At 42.1% G+C, this 27,789-nt stretch overlaps 2 protein-coding genes across 3 annotated transcripts in view; both read right to left on the bottom strand.

Moving 5' to 3' along the window:
* The window catches only part of LOC122933829 (gastrula zinc finger protein XlCGF26.1-like), a 700,524-nt gene that overhangs the window by 526,889 nt on the left and 145,846 nt on the right, over positions 1-27,789 (bottom strand). The gene's annotated exons all lie outside the window — the stretch shown is intronic.
* The window catches only part of LOC122933840 (gastrula zinc finger protein XlCGF26.1-like), a 327,998-nt gene continuing 308,548 nt past the window's right edge, over positions 8,340-27,789 (bottom strand). Inside the window, exons 2-3 of the mRNA XM_044288912.1 lie at positions 21,915-22,006; positions 8,340-10,057 (exon numbers count right to left, since the gene is read on the bottom strand). Coding sequence (XP_044144847.1) covers positions 8,358-10,057; positions 21,915-21,975 — 1,761 coding nt within the window. The 5' untranslated portion in view covers positions 21,976-22,006 and the 3' untranslated portion in view covers positions 8,340-8,357. The remainder of the gene's footprint in view (positions 10,058-21,914; positions 22,007-27,789) is intronic.

The following is a 27,789-nucleotide window of genomic DNA, read 5'->3' as shown; positions in this document are numbered from 1 at the left end:
GGAATATGTTAGATTTTTTGATCACTTAAGTCAATTTTTTTGAGAGGTGAAGTTCCTAAAAAAAAAGTGGTAAATTGGCCATTAGATTTTTTTCTGTTACAACATTAGCCATATTAGATAAACATTTTTATATTTTAATAGTAAGGAAATTTTCAGATGCAGATTTTTATTCGGAGGAAAGGGGGCGATTTAAATGTCATTTTTTTAACTATCTTTTTTATATTTTTTTTTTAAACTTTTTTACCCTACATTTTTTAGGCCCCCGAGAGTCTAGCATCATGCAATTGTTAGATTGCCACTTTTATATATCAATGGAAATTGAAAATAGATTTAGCAAATTGCAATCTAGTGCTGCCATCTGCAGGCCTACATTGGATTATACATGTGAAAGGCATCGGAACCTCCAGCAGGCTCTAGCCTTTCACATCCAATGGACAGCTCCCCCACTAGCCATGTGAGGGAGCCATTCCAGGCTCGGAAACACAGCACTTATGGATTTTGCACTCTCAGATTCTGAGGTCACATTTGACCATTACATGTGATCAGTTTTATCACCAATCGCAGACATTAGCCCAGGGTGTCTGCTGTATGAAACAGCAGAAACTGATTTCTATGGCTCCCTTTGTGCTCGCAAGTGAGCACCATTTTTACATATACAGTGGAGTTCTGGAAGGGGTTAAATCTAAGGTGTCTATGAAGCTTCTTTTCTCCAACAGATCTGTTTCCATACAGAACGTCTCACTTTTGACAAATGAGTTTAGATATCTGAGGTCCAGAACTTGCCATTCAGCTATGGTACTAAGAACAGGGAATACTCCTCCGACCTTTTGATGACAGAGGCACTTCTTAATAAATTGTGCAATAGCTGATAGGAGTAGGAGCCCAACGTTTTTTTGAATAGAAACATGAGGACTGAAAAATTCAGTTCTGAAGGACAAAGGAAACCTAAGGTGTAACCGTTTAAAATTATATTGACAACCCAACGGTCTAACCCTTGATTTAACCAGGAGGAGGTGAATATAATGCCAGTCTTCTGCCCACTGGCATTTCCTTGTGTCAGAAATTGTAATCCCTCATTCACATATCAGTGTTTCGGTCAGTGATTGTGAGCCAAAACCAGGATGGAGGTATAAGGGAAAGATCTGCACCTGTTCTCTGTTTAAAGCCGCACCTGGTTTGAGCTCAAAAGCACTGATGGAAATCATTGACCGAACACTGACGTGTGAATGAGGCATAAGGTGTTGCTAAGTAAGGATCGTCTCCTCTTTGTGGGTTCGTACCTGTGGCGAAACCAACCTCGCCATGGTGTTTTGGAGGGGGCTGTTTGCCAGCTTCCTGCCCTGGGATTATGGTCCCTTAAGTTATTGGGTCTTAAGGCACTTGGGACTGAGCCCTCTGTCCCTGGATTGCATCATTTGCCTTATTTGCTTGGATGGAGCACATGGTGAGAACAATAGATAGCGGCCATTTTAACTCACAGACACTGTTCTGACTTTTCAACACGGTGCTATCTTGCCTGTATTTGGTGCACAGAGACATCATTCAGTAGTTTGAAACTATCAAACAGGGGACACATTTATTAGTGACTATTTTCTGTATAACTTGTATATTTTCAGTGTAACTGGCATAAAACTGTATCTTCCAAACTACTGAATGGATGTGGGTGAATTTTGGATATGTGGTTCACCCAGATCCCCCGGTTCCGAGGATATATTGGTTATGGGGTTATTGCATGTTTTGGGGTTCCTGTGATATGTTTTATAAAACTGTATTTCTCTGCCTTTGATAATTATATTCGCCCTTTTGTTCTATAGTCATCACCGGCAGAGGGGAGGATTTTGTGTGGGTGTGTTCCATCATGCCATTGTGTGTTTAAATGGTGATGTCTGTCCTGTTGTCTCCACATGTGTATCGGTGACTTCCCTTTGTCCTGAGAGATAATTGGATTGCCCTCGGTTGTCTCCGGGACAGAGAGGAGGAAACCATGATGCATTGTGGGGATGTGTTGTATCTGTCCTGTATTTGCAAACAACTGTAATAAAAACCAGGCTGGGTGTGCCAGCACGTCAGACCACTGCTGAACCCTCAACACGGAGCCTTGTCTCATTATTGGGGAGATTCCCTGTATGCTGTTAGAGACTGATTGCCAGGAGTGTAAGCTGATTGTACGCTTTTCCTGTTCGTCTGCTGGCAGCTATTCGCGAGGTTCCAGTTTGGAGTGCTATTTTGTATCCAGTTCGGGAGTTTGGTGTTCTGCAGTAGCTGTGCCTGTCTCTCAGAAAGGGGCATATCGCCTAAACGGATTTTAACCCCTTGTCTGCTGAAACGGTCCATTACAGTACCTCTTTCCACCTCGTGTTCCCTGGTTCTAGGAACTCAGGTGTGTGATGTGGAAACTCTTGTCAGAAAATCTTCTGGACCTGTGAAGAAATGGCAAGGTCTTATCCTTTTTTATCAGATAGTCTCTCGAATAGTCTGTCCAGTTCCTCAGCAAACAATCTTCCAGGTTTAAATCCCATAGCACATAGGGCATTTTTAATGTCACGTCTGCTTCTCAGGGTTTCAATCAGACCAGCTCCTGACCTGCTCTGGACATATTGCTCACAATTCAATGCCTTGAGTTGGGGCAACACATGACAAAAACAAGCAGCCAGAGATCTATATCTGCAAGGACCTTAGTAATTTGTCCCTAGCGATGTTGTCTTGGATGTCATCTTGAATTTGAAACACCCAAACAATCAATGCCTTAGCTACAAATGCGGCAGTTATCGACACTTGAGCTAAGCTATATAAAGTCTCTTCAACCATCTCTGTTTTATGATCTAAGGGATCCTTCAGACTGGCACCATCTTCTGATAGTACACCTGTTTTTCGAGTCCAGAGGACAGATCATCACTATCATGACACTGCACAACCCCTTCAAAATTTGGGGGAAGAAAACTTTAAAAGTATAATAATGACCTAAAAAAATCTTGGTTAAAAGATGCAACCCCAAGTGTGGTCATTGTTCATTTTGCACATGCATGCATATAGTAAAGACAATACATGTGTGCCAGGTTGTTTCCTGTGGGTGTGATATCACTGTGCACCTGATACTCTGTCCATGTGATCCTGTATATTGGTAAAATAATTCAGCCAATGATACAGATTTCATGAGCTTTCTATTCACTGACTACTGGAAAGGATTGTACGGAGAGAAAGTCATAAGGGTGGTCCGATACCCTTTATTTGTGCATAATCATAACAAGGTTTTTTAGAATTGATAATCAGAACAGAGGCAATAGGACCCTGTGGATTGAATGACAGGAACGATCACTGCTCTTTCTTGTAGACTGTAAAGGTGGCCATACACATCAGTCTAAAGTTGATCAAAACCGAAGATTTCAACCAAACGGAATATTCGTTGGGTGAAATTTAACAACAAACAATCGTTTTAGCCGACTGATGACATCCCATCATCGTCTCATAAGAAGTTGGCCGTGTTTAAAATTTTCAGCCAGTAGTCAGATAAAAGAGCTGTTGTTGAAAAAGTGGAGATGAAAGATCTTTCTTTGGAAGAATGTTCCCTGAATTATCTTTCGTCCATCGCCCTGTTTCACTTAATATGTATGGCCAGTCTGAACAACTGTAATGTTTGAGAAGTGTAATAATCAGTGACGGTCTAAAGGTGGCCACATCAGTCTTTTGTCAGCTGAACGCACTGAGAACAGCAGGTTTGGCTGCACAAATCACTGCAAAAAATGCACCAAAATGATATGCAACTGACAATACTAGCTAATTCCTCAGGCCGATGTTAAAAGCTGAGAACTTTGCCAATATCTTCCAGTCAGGAACATATCGGAGTCTCAGCACGCATTGGCTCCTACCACTCAACTACCGGTGTTGTGTGAACAGGGTCTGAACAGTGCTAGAAACCAACTCACAGCCAGACTCTCACATGCCTCCATAGTGGAATCACCAATGCACTGTGAGGTAGGATAAAGCTGTGACACAGAAGCTACCAGGTGCAAAAGAATGTTACCAACAAAATAAAGTGGTCTAAATGGGTGAAAATGCTTGAAGCCCAGACACTGTAGTGTGTCTATCACCGGGGGAGCAATTCCTCCGCATGCGGTCCGCAAACAACGGCAATCCCCAGCAAAAAATGCATACAATGGAGGATGCCAGGGCAGTGCATGAGGGGCTCCGATATGTTCCTGACTGTAAGATATTGGCAAAGTTCTCAGCTTTTAACATCGGCCTGAGGAATTAGATAGTATTGTCAGTTGCGTATCATTTTGGTGCATTTTTTGCAGTGATTTGTGTATGTATATTTTTTCATCTGCACAATGTATCATTTTGTGTAAGATGTTCTTGTGGTGCATGCGGTCCGCCCCGGCATCCTCCATTGTACGCATTTTTGTGTTGGGGATTGCCGTTGTTTGCGGACCGCATGCGGAGGAATTGCTCCCCCGGTTATAGACACGCTACAGTGTCTGGGTTTGAAGCATTTTCAACCGTTTAGGCCAGTTTGTTAAGTGAGTTTTTGAGGTTTGGCTGCCCCCTAATATGTTTGGCGAGCTTCTGACTCCCCTTCCCACTCACAGATGATGTCAGAGGAGAAAAGGATCTGCTGAAATGAAATTTTTTGCTTTTGTTCTTTAGTGACATAAGCTGCCACCAGAATCTGTCTGGCGGCGTCTCTCTCCACTGTCCCCACAGAATACACAGACGTGTTCGGCCAAGCTGAAGCCTGGAGGGATTTGGGAGAGATAGCTGTTGGTTGACACCTATTGAATGTGTATGGGCAGTTTCAAAGCCCAAGTGCATCTAATGAGGCATTTAATTTCTGACATATCTGCAAACCGCTTGTTCACCAGATGATTGTTCAACTACCAACCAACTTCTGTGTAATGTGTATGACCTCCTTGTTTATGCTAATAAGAGTGTTTTATACATGTTTTATGAACTTTGATATCTTTTTATCTGGAACTATCTGTTGAAGATTTTGTGATATTTTGTAATTAACATAAGACACATGGCAGGAGACTTAACAGCATAGCCACTATATTCCAGTAGGCCTTGAGAAAGCATTCGAGGACACCTTAAAAATGTTCAATGGCAGAAACTTCACCCATCTACATCCTCGGAGCAACCTTGCCCTAAACAGAGTGGAGACCAAATTAAAATCCCTATAATCCTTAAAAACCCAAAAGTAAGCCCACTTCCAGAGGAATTTGAAAAAAACAAGCTTCACTGCTTGAAACTTAGGAAAAAATGTGCAAAAAATAATGGAGACAATAGTCTTCTTCCACCAAGATTGCACGCACGTCAAGAATAACCTGGACCTGCTTGTGTCATTAGATGCATCACCAAAAGGGGCAGGATTCAAGAACCAGTTGAATGTGGCCGTCAAGCTTACTGCCAGGAAGCAAACCACATGCCAATCTAGAAAGGAGTCAAAAAGGTTCATGAACCTTAATGAACCAGTACGCTCCTTCAAAGCAAAACTAAACATGAAAAAATACCAAACCTGACACAAGGAAGAATGCCACCCGTCCAGCAGAGTAGTAGAAAAACAGACGAGGGGGGAGGGGCTTGGTGGGCCTTTTAATGTTTCATCATGTGAATTACCAGAAGCTGGAGACTTAACATTACCGTTTTTGTGTTTTGCTGTGTAGGACGGCCAAGAAAACTGGAATTTCAAAAATGTTTTTATTTGAAAAGTCACAAAAGGTTTTTAAAGTATTTACACTCTTCAACATTGAAATTTTAACATCAAGAATGAAAAGACATGGCATTATGGAAATCACAGGATCGATAGACATATAACTGATATGAAACACATTCAAAACATCTCAATTTGTCCAGTATGGGGTATAAGTGCCACGTGCAGATATACACACACTTACACTTCTTGGCATGCCATCAAAGAGGTTATTCATGGTGGTCTGAGGAATGTTCTGCCATGCTAAATGCACTTGGGCACGCAAATCATCAAGATCAGCTGATGGCAGCTCCATTTGCAATTTCCAACCCATTTCCCAGAAGTGCTTGATGGGAGACAAGTCTGGAGACACTGCGGCCATGGTAGCACGTTTACACACATCCTGCTCACAGTAGCATAAGAAATATGCAGCCTGGCAGTTATTGAAAAATGTCTCTTGGGAGACTTTGGAGAAGTGGCCGTACCACTGGTTACATGACCGAATCATATGAAGCTGAGCTGTTAGTGTATCTATGATCACAACAATGTTATAATGTACAGAGCAGGTTGATGGGAGATGATTGTGTCAGGACCGGCTCATGTAGAATCCCTGCTGTGTGGATAGCAACACAATTATACAGTTTTTGTATTAAAGCTTTATACTTTAATGTTTAGTCCTTGTGCGCTCTAGTAATCCTTAGCCTTTATAAGAATGTTATGCTTCTTCATGGAAGAATAGGAAACCATACCTCACATGCAAGAGACCAGTAGACAGTACGGCCTCACTGACATCTGTGTCTTTTGGTGAGTAACTTGTATTGGCAACAGCACAGACTGCAGAACTGGACTTTACCTTTGCCAGTCCAATAGATAACAATAGATCTTGGTACTCATACCCCAAGGACTCCCAGAAGGGCTGAACTGCACAACAGACAGTTGCAAACATATCACAAATGAAACATGTTTCAACACTGGCAAAAAATATGACACTAAAACAAAAATCATTGGTGGATAGGAACTGAATGCTGTGGGTCACAGAAGGAGATAATCCATCAATGGAGTGGGTGGCAGATGTGTGGCACATGTGAAGATAGTGAATGAATGATAGTGAGCAGAAAAGGGGCAATATTGAACTTACTCTATTTGAATTTAAGTAAAAAAAAAAATCAGCCAGGACAACGCAACAGACAAAAACTAAACGCAGCAAGAAATGGTGGAAATACAGTCCCAGAATAAACATAAAACACACAGGAGTAGAACCAAAATGCACATGGCAAACACTATACCAATAACTAGAATGGAGTAAAGTCTGGATATATAAAAAAACTTATCTATCAGCGACTCCACCCTTATCAATCAGAGAAGGCAATAACCACACACAGATTCAGATACAAGGCAAACACTTAAACAACATTAGTAACCAGATGAACATGATGTAGACCCCTGTTGCTTGTAACATTTGTAACATGATATTTGTAAGTGAATAGAACAGAGACAGAGTAGAACTTAATTAAGATATGGTCATGTTTTCCATGTTTTAGACCTACTCCTAAGTTTGGGTTAGAAATACAGACATTACATACTGACCAAAATACACATATAGTATGTGAATAAGACTCTTTAATAAACACAGGTTGATATTGCCAAAGGGACATCGCCGGGTATTCAAGGCAGAGAAGGATTTGGTAGATCTATGAATACTTTGTGTAACAAATTATTACAAATTTAAGTTATTATTTTCCCCATCACCTTTATCTTTCTATACTGTACAAATGAATATAAAAATATCAATATGTCCACCTATGTTACCTAAAAGTCTCTAAGGGAAGTCCTTCCTTTTTTTGCCATGTTCCTCTGAATTCTCCTGCAGTGTGGGTGGAACAGTGTCAGACGAGGGTGCCTAGAGCCCACCAGTAAAATTCATTCTGGAAGCCACTGTACAGCTACATGCAAATATTACAAACTCACATAGCGGCAGGCAGCAATAAGACACTCAAGATGATTCATTATGGTGATTCCTGCAAAAACTTTGAGAAGTTGGGTCCCCGGGGAAAAATTATACGGTCTGGCTTGCCTTTGTACGAGAAGTCACCTTAACCACTGAGTTGTATGGATGTAGGCTGGCTGAGAGGCTGTAATGAGTTACTGAGGGCCCATCTTTATCAGTGGACCACCGAGGTATTCACCTGTTTCCCTGTGGGTGAGTCCGAGCCTGGAGTCGAGGTATGAATACAGTAGGAAGCAAGGTTCATTGTGACAATTCATCTTCACTGCTCTACAGTAAACAAGGCTCTTATTTTCTTCCTCAAATCCACAATACTTTTCCTTTATTGATCCTGATCACTGTTGACCTCAGGTTAATCGAAATTGTTTTTTGTTTTTTTTCTCTATGTAAGTTTCAAAATTTGATTTTATGATGGTGTAAAACATATGGTACCTAAAGAACATCAAAATCATTTATCTCCCGTGTGATTTTTCTCATGTGTAACAAGACTTGACTTTTGTCTAAAATATTTTCCACATTCTGAACATGTAAATAGCTTCTCTCCTGTCTGAAATCTCTGATATACATCAAGAATTGACTAACTTGTAAAACATTTTCTACATTCTGGACATGAAAAGGGCTTCACTCCTGTAAATTCTCTGATGTATAATAAAACTCAATATATCTTTATAGCACTTGCAGTAGCACAGTTTGACCTTCTTGATATATAATTACATTTGATCTATCTATGTGAATTTCCTCATGTCTACTAAGATATGATTTCTTTGCAAAACATTTCCCACATACTGAACATGAATATGGCTTCTCCCCTGTGTGAAGTCTCTGATGATCTTTAAGTTTGGTTTTTGTAACAAAGCTTTTCCCACATTCTGAACATGGATACGGCTTCTCTCCTGTGTGATATCTCAGATGTTTAACAAGATCTGATTTATTTGTAAAACCTTTCCCGCATTCTGAACATGAAAATGGCTTCTCTCCTGTGTGACTTCTCTCATGTATAACGAGACCGTGTTTATTTGAAAAACATTTTGAACACACTGAGCATGCAAATTGCTTCTCTCTTGTGTGATTTCTCACATGTTTAGTAAGACTTGATTTACATATAAAGCGGCTCCCACATATTGAACATGAAAATGGTTTCTCTCCAACGTGAATTCTCTGGTGTTCTTTAAGTATGGCTTTCGTTCCATAATATTTCCCACATTCTGAAGATGAATACGGCTTCTCTCCTGTGTGTTTTCTCTGATGGGCAACAAGTTCTGATTTCCTTTTAAAACATTTCCCGCATTCTGAACATGAAAATGGCTTCTCTCCTGTGTGACTTCTCTCATGTATAACCAGACAGGGTTTATTTGAAAAACATTTTGAACACACTGAGCATGCAAATTGCTTCTCTCTTGTGTGATTTCTCACATGTTTAGTAAGACTTGATTTACATATAAATCGCCTCCCACATATTGAACATAAAAATGGTTTCTCTCCAGTGTGAATTCTCTGATGTATTTTAAGTATGGCTTTTGTTCCATAATATTTCCCACATACCGAACATGAATATGGCTTCTCCCCTGTGTGAAGTCTCTGATGATCTTTAAGTTTGGTTTTTGTAACAAAGCTTTTCCCGCATTCTGAACATGGATACGGCTTCTCTCCTGTGTGATATCTCTGATGTTTAATAAGATCTGATTTATTTGTAAAACCTTTCCCGCATTCTGAACATGAAAATGGCTTCTCTCCTGTGTGACTTCTCTCATGTATAACCAGACCGGGTTTATTTGAAAAACATTTTGAACACACTGAGCATGCAAATGGCTTCTCTCTTGTGTGAGTTCTCACATGTTTAGTAAGACTTGATTTACATATAAAGCGGCTCCCACATATTGAACATGAAAATGGTTTCTCTCCAGTATGACTTCTCTCATGTATAACAAGAGCGGGTTTATTTGAAAAGCATTTTGAACACACTGAGCATGCAAATAGCTTCTCTCTTGAGTGAATTCTCTCATGTCTAACAAGATTTCCTTTTTTTGTAAAACATTTTCCACATTCTGGACATGAAAATGCTTTCTCTCCAATGTGAATTTTTCTGTGGGCATAAAGAGTGGTTCTGTTTTTTAACTGTTTTCCACATTCCCCACAATTAAACCTTTTACCCCCTTCCTGCCCAATAATTGTGGTAACAATCTGTGATTGGTCAGGAGCAGGTTCCTCATGATTAGGAGGATTATATGACGGGTCTGTACAGTTAAGTCCTTGATGTACATTACAGGTAATTAGGTTTTCTTCTGAAGAGCGCTGCCCGATATCTTCATCTTTTTCTTTATAGTCTACTGTTAATATGACATTTTCCTCAGAATTCTTGAGATTTTCTGTTAGGATTAAAATTAGATTTTGTATTAGGAAGAGGTTACTAAAATGAAGGATAGTAAAGGCTTTTTACCTTTTTTTGGGAAATAGATTTATAGATGTAACTTTTGTTTAAAAAATTGAGTTTACCCCAGATGACAATGTCTGGGGTAAAATAATTTTGGGGAGATTTATCAAATTGGTGTAAAGTAGAACTGGCTTAGTGGCCTATAGCAACCAATCAGATTCCACCTTTCATTTTGTAAAGGAGCTGTCAAAAATGAAAGGCAGAGTCTGATTGGTTTCTATGGGCAACTAAGCCAGTTCTACTTTACACCAGTTTGATAAATTACCCTGTTTGTATGTATTTTATTAGAATATGATTTACCTAATGCACTTTTTATCTGAAGTTGAGACATGCAATAGAATTCCAGATGAAAAAGGGAATCAGTCTGAAAAAAGTTTAAATCACAAAAAATAAATGAAAAATCTTAAATAATAACTTATGACGGATGACGGATATACAGTGGTCCCTCAGGATACAATGGTCTTTTCTGACCCATCGTAAGTGTAATACCCCAGAGTGGTATTACCATTTCTGCACTCCACTACTGTCTATTATGGTTAACATGAAACTCATCTTTGTATTTACTTCCAGGTCATTCACTATTGTGCATTGATATTATTGTTATACAACTGTTTTGTACATGTAATATGCCTGGTTCACCGTCAGGTGGCAGCGTATCTGGAAGAGAGATAGATCTATGGATAGAATGGAACTTACCATTCCATTTTCCTTCTTTTGGGCAGGAATTAGCGAGTCCTGCTTCCTAATAGAAGGGAGGGGTTGCAGTTCTAGATTGTTCCAGTTTTAGACTCCATAGTGGAGCTGAGAAGACCTGAAAGAAGTAGCAGCCAGAGGAAATTGTTCTTCGGCTGGAGCAGGAGCCACGAAAGGGGAGTAGCTTGTAGAGCACTCGGAATCCATGCTAATTTACTTTACTAAGTGTCAGGAGGGGGATAACAGCCCAAGGCACCCTAATCCAAGGATACCAGAACCGACCAAACGTCCAGTAACTAGACCCATGCAGAGTTTAGCACAGCAGAGAGAAAGCAAGTTATTAAGCAAGCCTGTCAACCCAGCAGAGAAAGAGAGAAAGCAGAGTTATCAAGTTTGCCTGCCAGTTTATGCCAAAGCCTGCTGGAACCAAGAGAAAGCCTGAATGTAAGAGAAGCCTGAATATTGTCTGGAATCAAGTTTACCCAAGTAAAGCTGCTGTTAAAGTTTACCAAGGTCTGGACTCAAGTTATTCTTTATCCCCTACCTCAACTATTTCCCCTTTATTTGCTTCGGAGCCTAAGCCTGGGGTCCGTTGTACCCAGGTAGGAGCACCGTGACACATATAGGCCGCACCACACCACTCGGCATTCCACTAAACCTGGAACGCGATAGGGCCCTGGGGGGCGGCTTGTTGCATAAGCTAAAACCAGACTCGGATCCAACCAATCAAGGACATTTCTCTGGTAAAATAGCTGGATTAGATGCTCGTTAGCAGCTACTTCTGACTGTTTTATCTGTCTTAGTTATCTGCTCATTTATCTTTGATGACATTTGGGGGCTTTGAAACCGATCACTGAAGTTTCAATGGTTTCAATAGTGTTGAGTGAATTGAGCTTTGGATCATAGATCTCAAAACTTAGTTTTAATGCTGCATGGAGATCAATCTCCATACAGCATTCAAATGTATACGCTCTGGCGAGAGAAATTAATTATCTCTGAAGTCTCGCAAGACTTCAGTAAATAACTTCAGACTTCGATTTATGGCTCTTGGAAAGGGGAGGGGTTAAAAATGAAAATTATTTTAAAAAAAGTCATCATCCTTAAGGGGTTAAAGCCGGTTACTGAAAAATATTCAAAAACGCTATGAGAAATGGCGGGTGGATCCTCTCGAGTCGACCTAGAAGTACTAGGATGAAATAGAGAGAAATTTCCAAACAGTATCTCAGAGTCCTTGAGAGAGGTCTACGAAGATTGTATTATACATTTTGTATAAAATTGGCTTTTAAGAGAATGATGAGTGTTGTAGTTGTGGAAGCCGGAAACACATGTGGTGGTGTTGCCCCCAGATGCACAGATCAGAGGGAAGTTATCAGCACTGTTACATAGTTACACAGTTAATACGGTTGAAAAAAGACAAATGTCCATCAAATTCGTCTCAACCCTTTTTGAAACTGTCCACTGTTCCTGCTGTGACCACGTCCTGAGGAAGTCTATTCCACAGATTCACAGTTCTTACAGTAAAGAAGCTTTGACGCTTCTGGAGACGGAACTTTTTCTTCTTCAGTCGGAGGCAGCGCCCCCTTGTCTTTTGAGCACATTTTACACGGAACAGCATTTCACCGTATTTTTTGTATGGCCCATTTATATACTTGTACAGGTTAATCATGTCCCCCCTTAGACGTCTCTTCTCAAGACTATATAAATTCAATTCTTTTAATCTATCTTCATAACTAAGACCCTCTATAGCCCTTATCATTTTAGTCGCTCTCCTCTGTACTTTTTCCAGCTGCAGTGCATCTTTTCTATGTACTGGTGCCCAGAACTGGACTGCGTATTCCAGATGAGGCCGCACTAGCGCTTTGTAAAGTGGTAGTATTACATCCCTGCCCTGCGAGTCCATGCCTCGTTTAATGCATGACCATATCCTGGTGGCCTTAGAAGCAGCTGATTGACATTGTATACTATAATTTAATCTACCATCCACAAGGACACCCAAATCCTTCTCTATAAGTGACTCTCCCAGTGCTACATCACCTAGGACATGAAGCACAGAGATTATTACTACCAAGATGCAGAACTTTACATTTGTCCACATTGAACCTCATTTGCCAAGTTGATGCCCAATCACTCAGAGTGTCCACTTGTAGTTTGTGGACATCTTCCATAGACTGTACAGTTCTACATAGCTTAGTGTCATCTGTAAAAATTAGATGTGGTGCTATTAATCCCGTCCTCAATATCATTAATAAATAAATTAAACAATAAAGGGCCCAGCACTGAACCTTGGGGTACAACACTTATAACCCGGGACCATCTGAATAGGAATCATTGACCACAACTCTCTGGACACGGTCCTTCAGCCAATTTTCAATCCAATTACCAACGATACTTTCCAAGCCTATAGACCTTACTTTACCTATAAAGCGTCTATGAGGGACAGTTTTAAAAGCCTTTGCAAAATCCAGAAACACTACATCCACAGCCGCCCCTCTGTCCAGGCTACTACTACTAACCTCCTCATAAAAACAAATCAGGTTAATCTGACAACTTCTGTCCTTGGTAAACCCATGCTGGTTATCACTTATAATATTATTTATAGTCACATACTCCTGTGTATAGTCCCTTAACCCCTTAAGGATTCGGCCCTATTTCACCTTCTGGACTTGGCCATTTTTTGCAAATCTGACCACTTTAAGTGCTGATAACTTTAAAACGCTTTGACTTATCCAGGCCATTCTGAGATAGTTTTATCATCACATATTGTACTTTATGACACTGGTAAAATAAAGTAAAAAACAAAATCATCAAAAATCAAATTTACCAAAAATTTGTAAAAAAATAGCTAATTTCCAAGTTTCAATTTCTCTACCTCTAAAATACATAGTAATACCTCAAAAAATAGTTATTACTTTACATTCCCCATATGTCTACTTCATGTTTGGATCATTTTGGGAATGATATTTTATTTTTTGGGGATGTTAGAAGGATAGAAGTTTAGAAGCAAATCTTAAAAATTGGGTTTTTGAAAATTTCTGAAAAATTTCAAGGACCAGTTCAGGTTTGAAGTCACTTTGCGAGGCTTACATAATAGAAACCACCCAAAAATGACCCCATTCTATAAACTACACCCCTTTAAGGTATTCAAAACTAATTTTACAAACGTCGTTAACCCTTTAGGTGTTCCACAAGAATTAATGGAAAATAGAGATACAATTTCAGAATTTCACTTTTTTGGCAGATTTTCCATTTTAATCCATTTTTCACAGTAACAAAGCAAGGGTTAACAGCCAAACAAAACTCAATATTGATGGCCCCGATTCTGTAGTTTACAGAAACACCCAATATGTGGTCGTAAACAGCTGTTCTGTTCGGGCAGAAGGAAAGGAATGCCATACGGTTTTTGGAAGGCAGATTTTGCTGGACTGTTTTTTTTGACACCATGTCCCATTTGAAGCCCCCCTGATGCACCCCTAGAGAAGAAACTCCCAAAAAGTGGCCCCATTTTAGAAACTACTGGATAAGGTGGCAGTATTGTTGGTACTAGTTTAGGGTACATATGATTTTTGGTTGCTCTATATTACACTTTTTGTGAGGCAAGATAACAAGAAAACAATATAACAAAACAATAACAAATACAGGTGCCCTCTGCGGTCTCACTAAACCCTCAAACTGATTTTAAAATTGAGAGATTAGTCAACATGTCCTACGGTGTAGAACATGTCTAAGCCCGGGCACCACGTCAAGGAGAGCGTTAGGTCTCGGGCTACTTGAGAAACCTTGATGTGGTGCCCGGGCTTAGACATGTTCGACACCGTAGGACATGTTGACTAATCTCTCAATTTTAAAATCAGTTTGAGGGTTTAGTGAGACTGCAGAGTGCACCTGTATTTGTTATTGTTTTGTTATATTGTTATATTGATTATGACATACGCACTTGTTACCTTGTGTGAGATGTCTATTGTGGTACTTGTGGTTCGCCGCGGGCATCCTCCACCGTATGCATTTTGCTGGGGATCGCCATTAGCAACGGGCCACAAGTGCAGGATTTGCTCCCCTGTATATATGCACGACTGCATGTGGGTTTGAGCACCTCCTGCTAATGCCACCCTGTCTTTTCAAGATAACAAGAAATAGCTATTTTGGCACCGTTTTTATTTCATCTGACAGGTTAGATCATGTGATTTTTATAGACCAGGTTGTCACGGATGCGGCGAAACATAATATGTATACTTTTTTTTATTTATGTTAGTTTTACACAACGATTTCATTTTTGAAGCAAAATAAATCATGTTTTAGTGTTTCCATTGTCTGAAAGCCATAATTTTTTCCGTTTTTGGGCGATTACCTTGTGTAGGGTAAGATTTTTGCGGGATGAGATGACGGTTTTATTGGCACTATTTTGGGGTGCGTATGACTTTTTGATCGCTTGCTATTACACTTTTCGTGATGTAAGGTGACAAAAATGGTTTATTTAGCACAGTTTTTCATTAAATTTTTTTACAGTGTTCATCTGAGGGGTTAGGTCATGTGATATTTTTATAGAGCCGGTCGATAAGGACGCGGCGATACCAAATATGTATCCTTTTTTTATTTATGTAAGTTTTACACAATAACAGCTTTTTAAAAACAAAAAAAAATGATGTTTTAGTGTCTCCATATTCTGAGCCATATTTTTTATATTTTTTGGGCGATTGTCTCAGGTTGGGGATCATACGGACGCGGCGATACCTAATATGTATACTTTTTTTCCCCCCCTATTTTTTACCAATTTTTTTTACTTTATTTGGGGAAAATGACGTTTTTGTTTATTTTTACTTGAAACTTTTAATTTTTTGGGGGGAAAACTTTATTTTTTCAACTTTTTTTTGTCCCACTTTGGGACTTGAACTTTTGGGGGTCTAATCCTTTACAATGCATTCCAATACTTCTGTATTGGAATGCATTGGCTGTATGAGTAATACTGTGTTTATTACTCATACAGCTTCCGGCCTGTGAGATCAAGGGGGCTGGATCTCACAGCCACATCACAGGAAGGCAGCGGCGATGCCTCAGGAAGGCATCGCGCTGCCTTCCATGCCATCGGGTCCCCCCTACAGCCCCATGGGGACCGCCGCCGCACCACCAGGTAAAAGCCACAAACCGCAGGTCTGAATTGACCTGCGGTTTGCGGCGATCGCCGACACGGGGGGGTCACATGACCCTCCTGCACATTTAGCCGAGGTGCCTGCTCAATGATTTGAGCAGGCACTGGGTTCCGATCACCGCCCGTTTGGCGGTGGTGATCGGAACTATACACCGGTACGTCATGGGTCATTAAGAACTCGGAAACCATGACGTACCGGTACGTCATGGGTCCCTAAGGGGTTAAGATTTCTTCAAACATTTTTCCCACAACAGAAGTTAAACTAACTGGTCTCAATTACCTAATTGACCTTGATCCTTTTTTGAATATGGGCACCACGTTTGCCTTGTGCCAATCACTTGGCACTGTACCAGTCCCTAAAGAATCCTTAAAAATTATAAACAGGGGCACAGCAATGACAAAACAGAGCTCAATAAGCACTCTTGGGTGTAATCCATCTGGACCCAGAGTTTTATTCACATTTACCCTATTTAACTTCTCTTGGACGATATCTACAGTTAGCCAATTGAGTATATCGCTGGATGTACTAACAGCCCTGGCGCCACAGATATCAGCTCCTTTCTCTTCTTTTGTATATACAGAGCTAAAAAACCTATTTAGGAACTCTGCCTTTTCCTTATCTTCAGTAACTACCCCCCTTTAGCATTATTTAGGGGACCTACCTGCTCAGACCTAGGTTTTTCAGCATTTATATATTTAAAAAACTTTTTGGGATTTGTTTTGCTTTCTTTTGTTACCTGCTGTTCGTTTTGTACCTTTGCTAATTTTATCTCCTTTTTGCAGATTTTATTAAGCCCTTTGTAATCTTCAAACGCTACAGCCGACCCCTCAGATTAGTATTTTTTAAATGCCCTTTTTATTGTCTTTTATTGCCCTATTTACAGTAGCTGTAAGCCATGGGGTTTAATTTTAGCCGTTTATACTTGTTACCTAAAGGGATACATTTTTAAGTGCAATTACTCAATGTGGATTTGAAGCTCTCCCATTTTTCCTCAGTAGTATTATGTGACAGTAGCTGCTCACAGTCTATGCCCTGAAATGCTGCCCTCCACCCAGGGAAATTAGCCTTTTTGAAATCCAGTGTCTTTGCTCTGCCTGACAGAGTTTGCTTCTTATAGTTTAGGGGGAGTATAATTATATTGTGGTCACTATTACCTAGTGTTTCTCGAACAGTCGAACAGTAACATTACCAACAAGCTCTGCATCATTAGAGATTACCAGATCCAACAGAGCATCGCCCCTAGTGGAGCTTCTACAAACTGGCCCATAAAGTGGTCCTGCATCAAGTTCAGGAATTTTCTCCCCTTTGCAGTTGACGCAGAACCGTGACCCCAGTCAATGTCTGGGAAGTCAAAATCTCCCATTATGACCACTGTACCCGCCTGTGCCGCCCGCTCTATTTGGTTATACAGTTGCGTTTATATCTCCTCTGTGATGTTAGGGGGTCTAGAGATTACACCAAGTATTATTTTTTTCTGTGTTTATAGCCCTTTGAACTTCCACCCATAAGGTTTCCACATCCTCACCATCCGCACCCACAATTGCCTCTTTCACACTTGTCTTCAGGTAACTCCTCACATACAGGCACACGCCACCACCTTTTCTATTGACCCGGTCTTTCCTAAATAGTGTAAAAGCCTCAATATTAACAACCCAGTCATGCGAAGAGTCCAACCATGTCTCAGCCACACCAACTACATCTATGTGTTCTACTAGTACCGTAGCCTCCAGCTCCCCCATTTCTCTAGCTAGTATTCTGGCATTTGTGAAAATAAATCTTAAATTACTATTACCTGTAAAGTGGTTATCCATATTTTTTTGGTTACCTTGGTTAATTTTTGTATGTAACAGGTTCTTGTAACCAGTAATATAGTAACTGGAGGGCACTCAATTATCAGAGAACATCAGGGCAGGATGTCAGTAATCCCAATTTATTACCTAAAATAATGGCTAAAATGGTGACAGAGCTAAAACCGTACTCACATATATCTAAAAACATGCAACTGAAAACATACACATAAAGCAAAATAGACCGCACAGTAAAATGTCCACACAGTCCGTGTAGAGCTGCAATGTCCGTATGCAACTCAGGTTAGGTGTATGACCGCATGGATGCAGATACAATTGGTGTGCAAACTCAGCAGGCAGTATAGGTCAAATGTTTAACCAATATAGTCTTGTCCAAAACTTCATACAGGCCCCATAGGGCGAAGTACATTACCCCTCCTGTGTCCCCTTGATCTGGCTCCAGCCACTTGGACTCAGGTCTATAACGCGGCGTCCCACGTGACCTGACTGCGTCCCACGTGATGCACGTAGCTGTTGTAAGGCTGGTCAGTGCGCTGGGTCCTAAGATCCACACAATATGTTGTTGAAAATGGTGTAGAAAACGCAAAAAACGCATATGCGTTTTTCCAAAACCGCATGCGTTTTTTCCATTTATGGATCATGTACATACAGACTGACCCCTAGAGAGGTGGTGATAGAAGAGAAGGGCTGTATAATAATGTATATGGTGGATTTATCAATTATCGCAGGTGCAAGTGTATATGAAATGAGCACGGCTTCAAATGAACTGATCCACACCGGGATCTCAATGTGATCGAGGTCCCAGAATGCTCTGCCCAAGAAAGGAGGGTGTAAAAGGGAAAATGTCTATGGAAGCTGTCAATACCGCTGAGGAAGGGGCTTGATCTCCGAAACGCGTCCGGTTTGGTTCATGACAGCACAGGACTTTCCATTGGAACTCTGAGGTGACAGTACCAAAAGTCACCGTACCCCTCGGACCCCCAGGGAGTGATCTCCAGTGCGGATACAACCATACGGTCCGGATCTTAGGACCCAGCGCACTGACCAGCCTTACAACAGCTACGTGCATCACGTGGGACGCAGTCAGGTCACGTGGGACGCCGCGTTATAGACCTGAGTCCAAGTGGCTGGAGCCAGATCAAGGGGACGCAGGAGGGGTAATGTACTTTGCCCTATGGGGCCTGTATGAAGTTTTGGACAAGACTATATTGGTTGAACATTTGACCTATACTGCCTGCTGAGTTTGCACACCAATTGTATCGGCATCCATGCGGTCATACACCTGACCTGAGTTGCATACGGACATTGCAGCCCTACACGGATTGTGTGGACATTTTACTGTGCGGTCTATTTTGCTTTATGTGTATGTTTTCAGTTGCATGTTTTTAGATATATGTGAGTACGGTTTTAGCTCTGTCACCATTTTAGCCATTATTTTAGGTAATAAATTGGGATTACTGACATCCTGCCCTGATGTTCTCTGATAATTGAGTGCCCTCCAGTTACTATATTACTTTGCACTTTTTTAACCGGATTTGGGTGAATCCGTGGAGTGAGCACCAGGTCTTTGTGAAGAGGCAAGGTGAGCCGCTGAACACGATTGTATTGTAGGTTCTTGTTACCAGCAGCTCTATTTTTTATAAATGTATAGTTATTCCCAGTCTTCTCCCTATTTTCCTTGCCAACCCCGGCCCCCACTAAATTCCCACTGTCCCCTTCTATATCCCACTCTCTATCTACACTATCTACCCCCTTATTAGTATGGCACCCCCCCCCCCGATCCTAGTTTAAATGCTCCTCCAGCCATCCCATCTAACCATTTTTTCCCCCAGGGCAGTTGCACCCTCCCCATTGAGGTGCAGCCCGTCCCTACTGTAGAGCCTGTAACCGAACGCGAAGTCGGTCCAGTTCTCCATGAACCCAGAACCCTTCCTTCCTGCACCAGCTTCTGACCCACTTATTTAACTCTCTAAGCTCCCGTTGTCTCTCTGGTGAGGCTCGTGACACTGGTAGTATTTCTAAAAACACTACCTTGGAGGTCCTGGACTTGAGCTTCTCACCTAGCTCCCTAAAATCATTTTTAATGATTTTGTCATTGGTGCCAATGTGTACCATGACCGCCAGATCTTCCCCAGACCCACCCTGCAATCTGTCAGTCCGATCCGCAATATGCCGAACCGGAGCATCCAGCAGACAACACACTGTTCGGCATTCACGGTCTCTGCGACAGATGACCCTATCTGTCCGCCTAATAATAGAGTCCCCTACCACCAGCATCTGTCTGACCTTTGCTGCACTCCTTTTCCCATCCTTCCTGCAGTGGTCATCCTCCTGGTTGTTAGGAGAAACGACCTGCTGCAGTGTTGCTGGCCCTGGGCTTTCATCCCTAATATCAGCCAAACAGGCATATTTACTAGGGTGTGCCAGCTCAGGACTAGCCTCCCTAAGACTTTCCCCTCTACCCCTTCTTTCTACATTAACCCAACTGCTGATCTGATAGTCCTGATCTTGCCCTCCTCCACCCGCCTCCATTTCACTGACCCCAGTCAGCGCCTGCACAGTGAGGTCTAAGCCTCTCTCCAGGTCTGCAATGCCCCTAAGTATTTCAAGCTGCTTATTTAGATCCGAGATCTGGGCTTCATAATATGCAACATGATTGCATCTAGTGCGAATGTATTCACCCTAGAACGGCTCTTCAAGGCACGGACACACTGCACAGGACACATGTTTAATGGGGATGAACAGTAAAGAATGAAAACAGTAAATATGAGTTAGAATTAGACCCTGTCTGCAGTAGTTGATGGACTAGCTGGAATCAAGCCAACAACACACAAGGAAATTCTATCCAACCTTAGTTTCTTGCTCCTTGTCTTAAACTCCTTTTCTTTAACTCCACTTAATCAGAAGCCCACTTGGTACAGCAAGCCTCAGGAAGAGCAAAAGATATTAAAAACTGTGCACGGGGACAGATACGGGTATGGGAGGGAGGCCATCTTAAAAATCCTATGTTAGGAAATGAGAAGATACTTTATAAAAACGGACAACTTAAGCAGATACCATAGCATCTAGGACCCCTGCAGTAAATGGGCTACAACGGTCAATGAAAATGGTTGAGGTTTTGATGTAGTTTTTTTGCCAAATCCAGAAGTGGATCCAGCAAGAAGGAGGAGGAGACGTCCTTCCTTCATATTTCCTATTCCTTTGGAGCCGGTATACATAGACCAGCAGCAGAACATCAATAGCAGTCAGAATAATGGAGACTACTGAAAAAGAACATAAAATAACAGCCTTGCTTCACTGAGGGCAGATCAGGTCGTGGGACAGAAGTATCGGGTGTTCGGAAATTCAGTGACAGATCCTTTTGTAATCTTGGAAGATAAACATCAACAAGAAATATCTGGACGCCCCACTGAAAACCCAGACACTCAACCGAGCCGAGCATGGAGGTATATGGGGGAGTCGGAGGGATAGCGGTCAGCTGAATGAGTGGCCTAAACACACCTAACCACACACAGAGTTCGCCATTCTCCATTCATTATTCCATACCTGTGGTCACATGGACTGGAATGTCCTCCTCCACCTCACTCTTACACGGGGGATCGCCCATCATCCGCTCTTCTTCATCATCCACTTGAATATCAGTCAGATCTTCCCCCTGATTTGTCATCTGTAACAATTCAGGACAATACAGCAGACAGGTGGGAAATCTAACAGATCCACATAAGAGACCCCCACAATCTATGACCCCTCTATGACTGCAGGACCCCCCTATATAGATGTGTATAGGGCTCAGCTCCATCTACCTGATGGTTCTCTGGGAGCTTCTCCTCTGGACAGTCCTGGGAATACAGAGGACGGGGACATCTCTTGGGGGGATTTCTTTCTATGATTCCATCTGTGAGAAACACACAGGGACAAGAGAGATTGATTACATGTGATGATAAGATGATGGGAGTAGCATCCAGGTGACCCTCAATGCAGACAATTCTTACACGGATGATCGCCCCATAAATCCGTCTCCTCTTCATCATCTTTAACCTCAGCCTTAATATCAATCAGATTTTCATCCTAAACAAGAAAAATGTAAATTCATCTTTGGTCCAATCACTTTCTGGTCAGATTCTGGTGAGACATCAGCTCCATCTACCTGATGGTTCTCTGGGAGCTTCTCCTCTGGACAGTCCTGGGAATACAGAGGATGGGGACATCTTTTGGGGGGATTTCTCTTCCTGGATCCATCTGTGGAGACACAAGCACACAGTGACTGAATACATGGCCTCCTGTAGATCTGTCTATAGATCAGACTCTTCTCTCAGCTCCTTCACTTCTAGGTTTAGTCATTGGGGCCTAAATAACAATGTTCTGCTCCTCACCCACTTTCTACCAAACCCCAAACTAATCCAGTCACCCCACATAGAAATACCACTACAAGGACCCTCCTAGATCATGAGAACAGGGGTCCTGTGTCCTCACATGGATGGAGCGGTGACTGTACATGTCTGCTGCTCCCGCCACGGTCAGTGAAAATGCTGGAGATATCTATGAGAACGTCTGTTACATCCACAAGGAGGACACGGGACCCTCGTTGTCATGATCAGTGGGGTCTCAGTGGTCACATATTTATCCCATCCTGTGAACAGGGATATCGTCGTCTTTAACCACTTCCAGACCGGGCTATTTGCCCCCTTCCTGACCAGGTCTAATTTTGGCTAAATAGCCATCATTGAAGACTTAATTTGCACTATATCAATACAAGGCTGCCACCTAGTGGCCTGTATTGGTATAGTCATCTAATTGAAGCCTGCTTGAGGCTTTGGTAAATTAGCACAAGGTAACAGGTTCCCCGATCTCAGCCGGGGAAAGCTGTTACCGGACTGGAAGCGCGCGACTTCCCGTTCCGGTCTGCTCAGATGCCATGGTCACATTTGACCACGGCATCTGAAGGGTAAGATGCAGAATAGCAGAAACCCAGCGGCTAAGGCGCCCACTGCACGAGCGAGCGGGCGCCATGTTTAGGGAACGGACGTAGAGCTACGTCATGGGTCCATAAAGGGTTAAGGACCAGTTCAGTTTTGAAGTCACTTTGTGGGGCTTACATAATAGAACCAACCCATAAATGACCTCCAAAACTGTTTTTTTAAATGTTTTTTAACCCTTTAGGTATTCCACAGGAATTAAAGCAAAATAGAGGTGAAATTTCAAAATTTCTATTTGTTTTGCAGATTTTGCATTTTAATCTATTCTTTCCTGGGACACATCAAGTGTTAACAACAAAACAAACATTATATTTATTACCTTGATTCTGCAGTTTGCAGAAACCCCCCATATGTGGTCGTATACCGCTGCTTGGGCACACGGCAGGGCACAGAAAGCAAGGAGCGCCATATGGTTTTTGGAGGGCAGATTTTGCTGGAATGGTCTTTCGGCACCATGTTGCACTTGAAGAGGCCCTGAGGTATCCCCAGAGTGAAAACCCCCAAAAAGTGACCACATTTTTTTAAACTACACCACCCAAGGAATTTTAAGGGGTGTAGCGAGCAATTCACTCAACAGCTGTTTCATAGAATTTTTAATACTTGGGTGTGAAAATGAAAAATTCCATTTTAGTTTTTACAAGAAAATGGTGCTTTAGGCCCAAACTTTCTTTTTCACAAAAGATAACAGGAGAATATCCCCCCAATTTGCTACCCATTTTCTCCTGAATACAGTAACACCCAAATTGTGGTCGTAAACTGTTATTTGCAGATACGTCAGGGCTCAGAAGGGAAGGAGCGTCATGGTTTTTAAGAGCAATAACTTTTTTTTTATTTTTTGTTGAATGAGCTGCGTGAGGGCTTATTTAGTGCGGGACAAGCTGTCGTTTTTATTGCCACTATTTTGGGGTACATTTGGCTTTCTGCTTGCTTTTTATTAAATTTTTGGGAGGTGAAGTCATTTTTCCATTTTTTTTTTTTACACCGTTTATTTTATGGGGAAGATCATGTGATGTTTTTATAGATCCGGTCATTACGGATGCAACGATATCAAATACGTCTAGTTTGTATTTTTTTAATTTTTACACTTTACACAATAAAAACATATATTTTTTTTTAAGGCCTCTTTCACACTTGCGTTGTCCGGATCCGGCGTGTTCTCCATTTGCCGGAATTACACGCCGGATCCGGAAAAACGCAAGTGAACTGAAAGCATTTGAAGACGGATCAGTCTTCAAAATGCGTTCAGTGTTACTATGGCAGCCAGGACGCTATTAAAGTCCTGGTTGCCATAGTAGGAGCGGGGGAGCAGTATACTTACCGTCCGTGCGGCTCCCGGGGCGCTCCAGAATGACGTCAGAGCGCCCCATGCGCATGGATGACGTGATCCATGCGATCACGTCATCCATGCGTGTGGGGCGCCCTGACGTCACTCTGGAGCGCCCCGGGAGCCGCATGGACGGTAAGTTTACTGCTCCCCACTACACTTTACCATATATGTCTATATTTCTTTTTTTCTTCAATTCTTTAAGTAACGGATGTGGGGGGGATATTTTTTTTTTTGTTATGTGAAACTTTTTATTTTTTTTAAAACTATCTAAAAAAAATAAAATAAATTATTTTACACTTTGTGTCCCCCATAAGGTCGTACAAGAACTCTGGGGGACATCTAACTTCATTTTTTTTTTCTCCCCCCAGAGAGGCTGTACAGCAGTATACAGCGCTGTACAGCCTCAGTGCAGGGCTGATCGAGGTCTATGGAAGACGCGCCAGCTCCTGCACTCCCCCACCCCCGGTAGTCACATAATCATTGGCCGGGACAGGAAGCGCATAACGCTTCCTGATCTGTACAAGCGATCTAGAAGGCAGGGACACCTGGGAACTGTCCCTGCCTTCTCTCTGGGGAGCCCTACTGTCACTGACAGCAGGCCCCCGCTGGGCAGCTGCACGATTAGCGTGCAGCTCCCATCTCTGAATGGACATTCCAGAACGTCCATTCAGAGATAAACCAACCGCCCAAGGACGTTTATAGTCAATGGGCAGGAGGGAAGTGGTTAATAACTCTTTTACTTTCCGTTGATGGAGTCCTTTTTATATTTGGTATTAATCTCTTTAGACGGCTCTAAGACAATGTGGACGAAGCAGCGCGGAGGACACCCACAGGTCCGGTGTCTCAGACTGTAACTAATCCAGTATCAAACACTGTGAGGAGCTCCGGGCACAGACCGACCACAAGGATCATCATCAATTATTATTTATTAATTATAAAAAATCATTAATCAAAAAGGCAGAACACACAATGGACGGTCCAATCAATAATCAAACCACAGGACGAAGGCAGTATTGATGGTTCAGGGGTAGACGGATGAAACAGAACGTAAAATGTATAAATAACTAAAGAAAAACACAATATATGATGGTCCAGATAAAGTATCATCTAGTATAACCTGTATAATACACACCAGCAGGGGGCGCACTGCGGGTAAACGAAGTGCACTTATAAATGGTGGATTCACCTAAAAAAATTCTAAAACCCGTTATCAATATATTGTGCCTAATAATGTTACTGCTAGTAGTAGTAATAGAGGGTTCAAGAGGAGTTCCAATGGCTTAGTGTAAAAATGCTTTATCTTGTTATATATGCAATGTCACGTATATCTCTGCTGACCTGAGATAACAGGCCATATCTCACAGCCACCACTAGATGGGGCTGGTATCACCCTCCATATAAGGAGTCAGCACAGTGCAGTGAGTGAGGAGAGTCTGGTCTAAACCGGTAGAGTCAGAGACAGCGCAGGGTTAGAGGAAGCAGAAAGATGTGAAGCTGACCCTTAGCAACTCCTGGATTCAGGTACCAGACAGGGGGAGGCCTGAAGGAGAAAGGAACAACTGCCAGAAGCAAGCCAGATTTAACTGAGAGGTGTAGTGAAAGTCCAGTAGAGGTAACGTTTCTGAAGTGACTTATTGACTCTACAGCCTCCACGTTCAGGAGTAGCCTCCAATGCCTGAGCACACACCACACAACTTGGCCCACTGTGACAAGCTGGATCCTGTGGAAGTGTCCTGTAAGTACAGCAACCTGCTCAAAGACTAAAGCAGAAGAGTCTCCCTGCTGTTAGGGAGAACCACCCTGTTGGTTGCCTAAAGTAAACTCTACACCCCAGGCCTGGGTGCTTGTGTGTGCAACTCAGAGAGGTGGAGCAAAGTGCTTTCCGGAAACAATTTTGCCTGTTACCTCAGATCTCAGCTGTGAAAACTGTGAAATCTGCAGAAATGATGCCTGTGAAACCTCTGCTAGTCCATGCATGCTGAACCTATGATTAGGGTTGAGCAAATCGAGCTCCAGATCCAAGATCCAAAGTCGATTTGTTGCAAAACTTCCAGTTAATGCTGTATGGAGACCTGTCTCCGTACAGTATTCAAATTTATGGGCTTTGCGGAGGCAAAGTTTGTTAAGTCTGAAGTCGGGCTTCGATTCTACAACTTTAAAAACATCTTAAAACAGGAATCTGCAGTCGGCTTTGGTACCGAGGTACCAGCCAGTACAGAAGCCAACTTCGGATTCCTGTTTTCAAATGGTTTGTAGAATAGAAGCCCGGAGTTCTTCACCAAAGTCTTGCACGATTTTGGACTTTTGGATGAATTTTGCCTCCGCAAAGTTCATACATTTTAATGCTACAAAAATATAAAAAAGGGGAGCGTAAATGGAGAGGTGAATTAAAAAGAGATGAAGGGGGGAGGGTTGTGTTGGAAATAGGGACAAAGGTAGGGTATAAAGTGGTGTAGGGTGGAATGGAGGATAGATTAGGGGGACGCCAGGGGACACCTAAAGCCAAAACCAAAACCAAAGGAAGAAATGGTAGATTGTAAGGCTGCTCACACCTAGGTTCAGCCTGACTCGCAGGCCGCGATAATTAGTGGATGAACAAAAAAAGAGGGGAAGAAAAGCTGGTGGAGCGCCAAGTATTGAAAGAGGATTAATAGGAATTTGATACCACTGATAGAGGCTTGTAGTGCCTCCCCAGAAATAAAGAAGACAAACGGTGTATAGCCAATAAGAAATAAAGATTTAAAAAAAGGATAAAAAAATGTGTTGTTACATAAAAACAATCATCAAAGTGAGTCTGTTCGCTGTATTATGTAACAGATTATATATATACACGCAATCGTGTTTTACTCACTTCACCAGGGGGGGGGGGCACAAGATAAAGCTCAAGACACTTGATGCCAGGTAACCCCCCCTCGCCGAGGTCGCCTGTAGAATGTACGTTCCCCTTGTCGTCCTGTTGATTGATTTATGACTGACAGGACTTCAGACGTTGCACAAGGTAACTTTTATTAGATTAGCTCAACGCGTTTCGGGGCATAGACAACCCCTTCCTCAGGAGCATATACACATAGACAAATACAGAGCAGCTTTTTATAGATGGTCGCATAAAAAAGAAGGAGGAGGAATCTCCACGTGGTGGAGCGCTTCCACCCGATCCTGTGACCCGGAACCGGAAGTGCGTTCCATCCATGGAACGCATGTTTACTGCTTATGTTCACATTAATTTAAAACTGATCCTAGGGCAAATACATGTGGACACCTAATTAATTAGTATGGGTGACTGCCCAGCTATGTTCGGAGTTTCACCCTTACTTCTGTAGGTAGTTTTGGGGCCTAGAGGTACAGGCCGTAGAATAACTTCTGGTCACGTGATGTCGGGTCAAGAATTGCATTCGGAACGCATGAATATGCGGCTTCAGGTCCTAACGGGGGCGTCTAGGGCCAGTAAACCCGATGGTTAGAGGTCAGAGGTATATTCAATGGAAAAAGAGGAACGGATAGGGATAGAGTGTAATACATATATATGGATTGGATAAAGGATGAGAATTTCTGTGTTTCACAGTGGAACGCAAAGTGTATGTGAACGATCCAATCAACTGAATTAGGGTTTACTGCGTTCCTCATTGGAACGCAAAAGAGAATTACCTGTAAATCGTAACTTAATAGGGGGAGGGGATTCTTTGAAGCAGTAATACATAAAACAAGGAAGGGATTTTTAT

Source organism: Bufo gargarizans, chromosome 4, assembly GCF_014858855.1.
Source record: "Bufo gargarizans isolate SCDJY-AF-19 chromosome 4, ASM1485885v1, whole genome shotgun sequence".
In the NCBI taxonomy this organism is placed as follows: Eukaryota; Metazoa; Chordata; class Amphibia; order Anura; family Bufonidae; genus Bufo; species Bufo gargarizans.
Note: the sequence above shows the minus strand (reverse complement) of the source record. Positions and strands in the feature narration are given on the sequence as shown.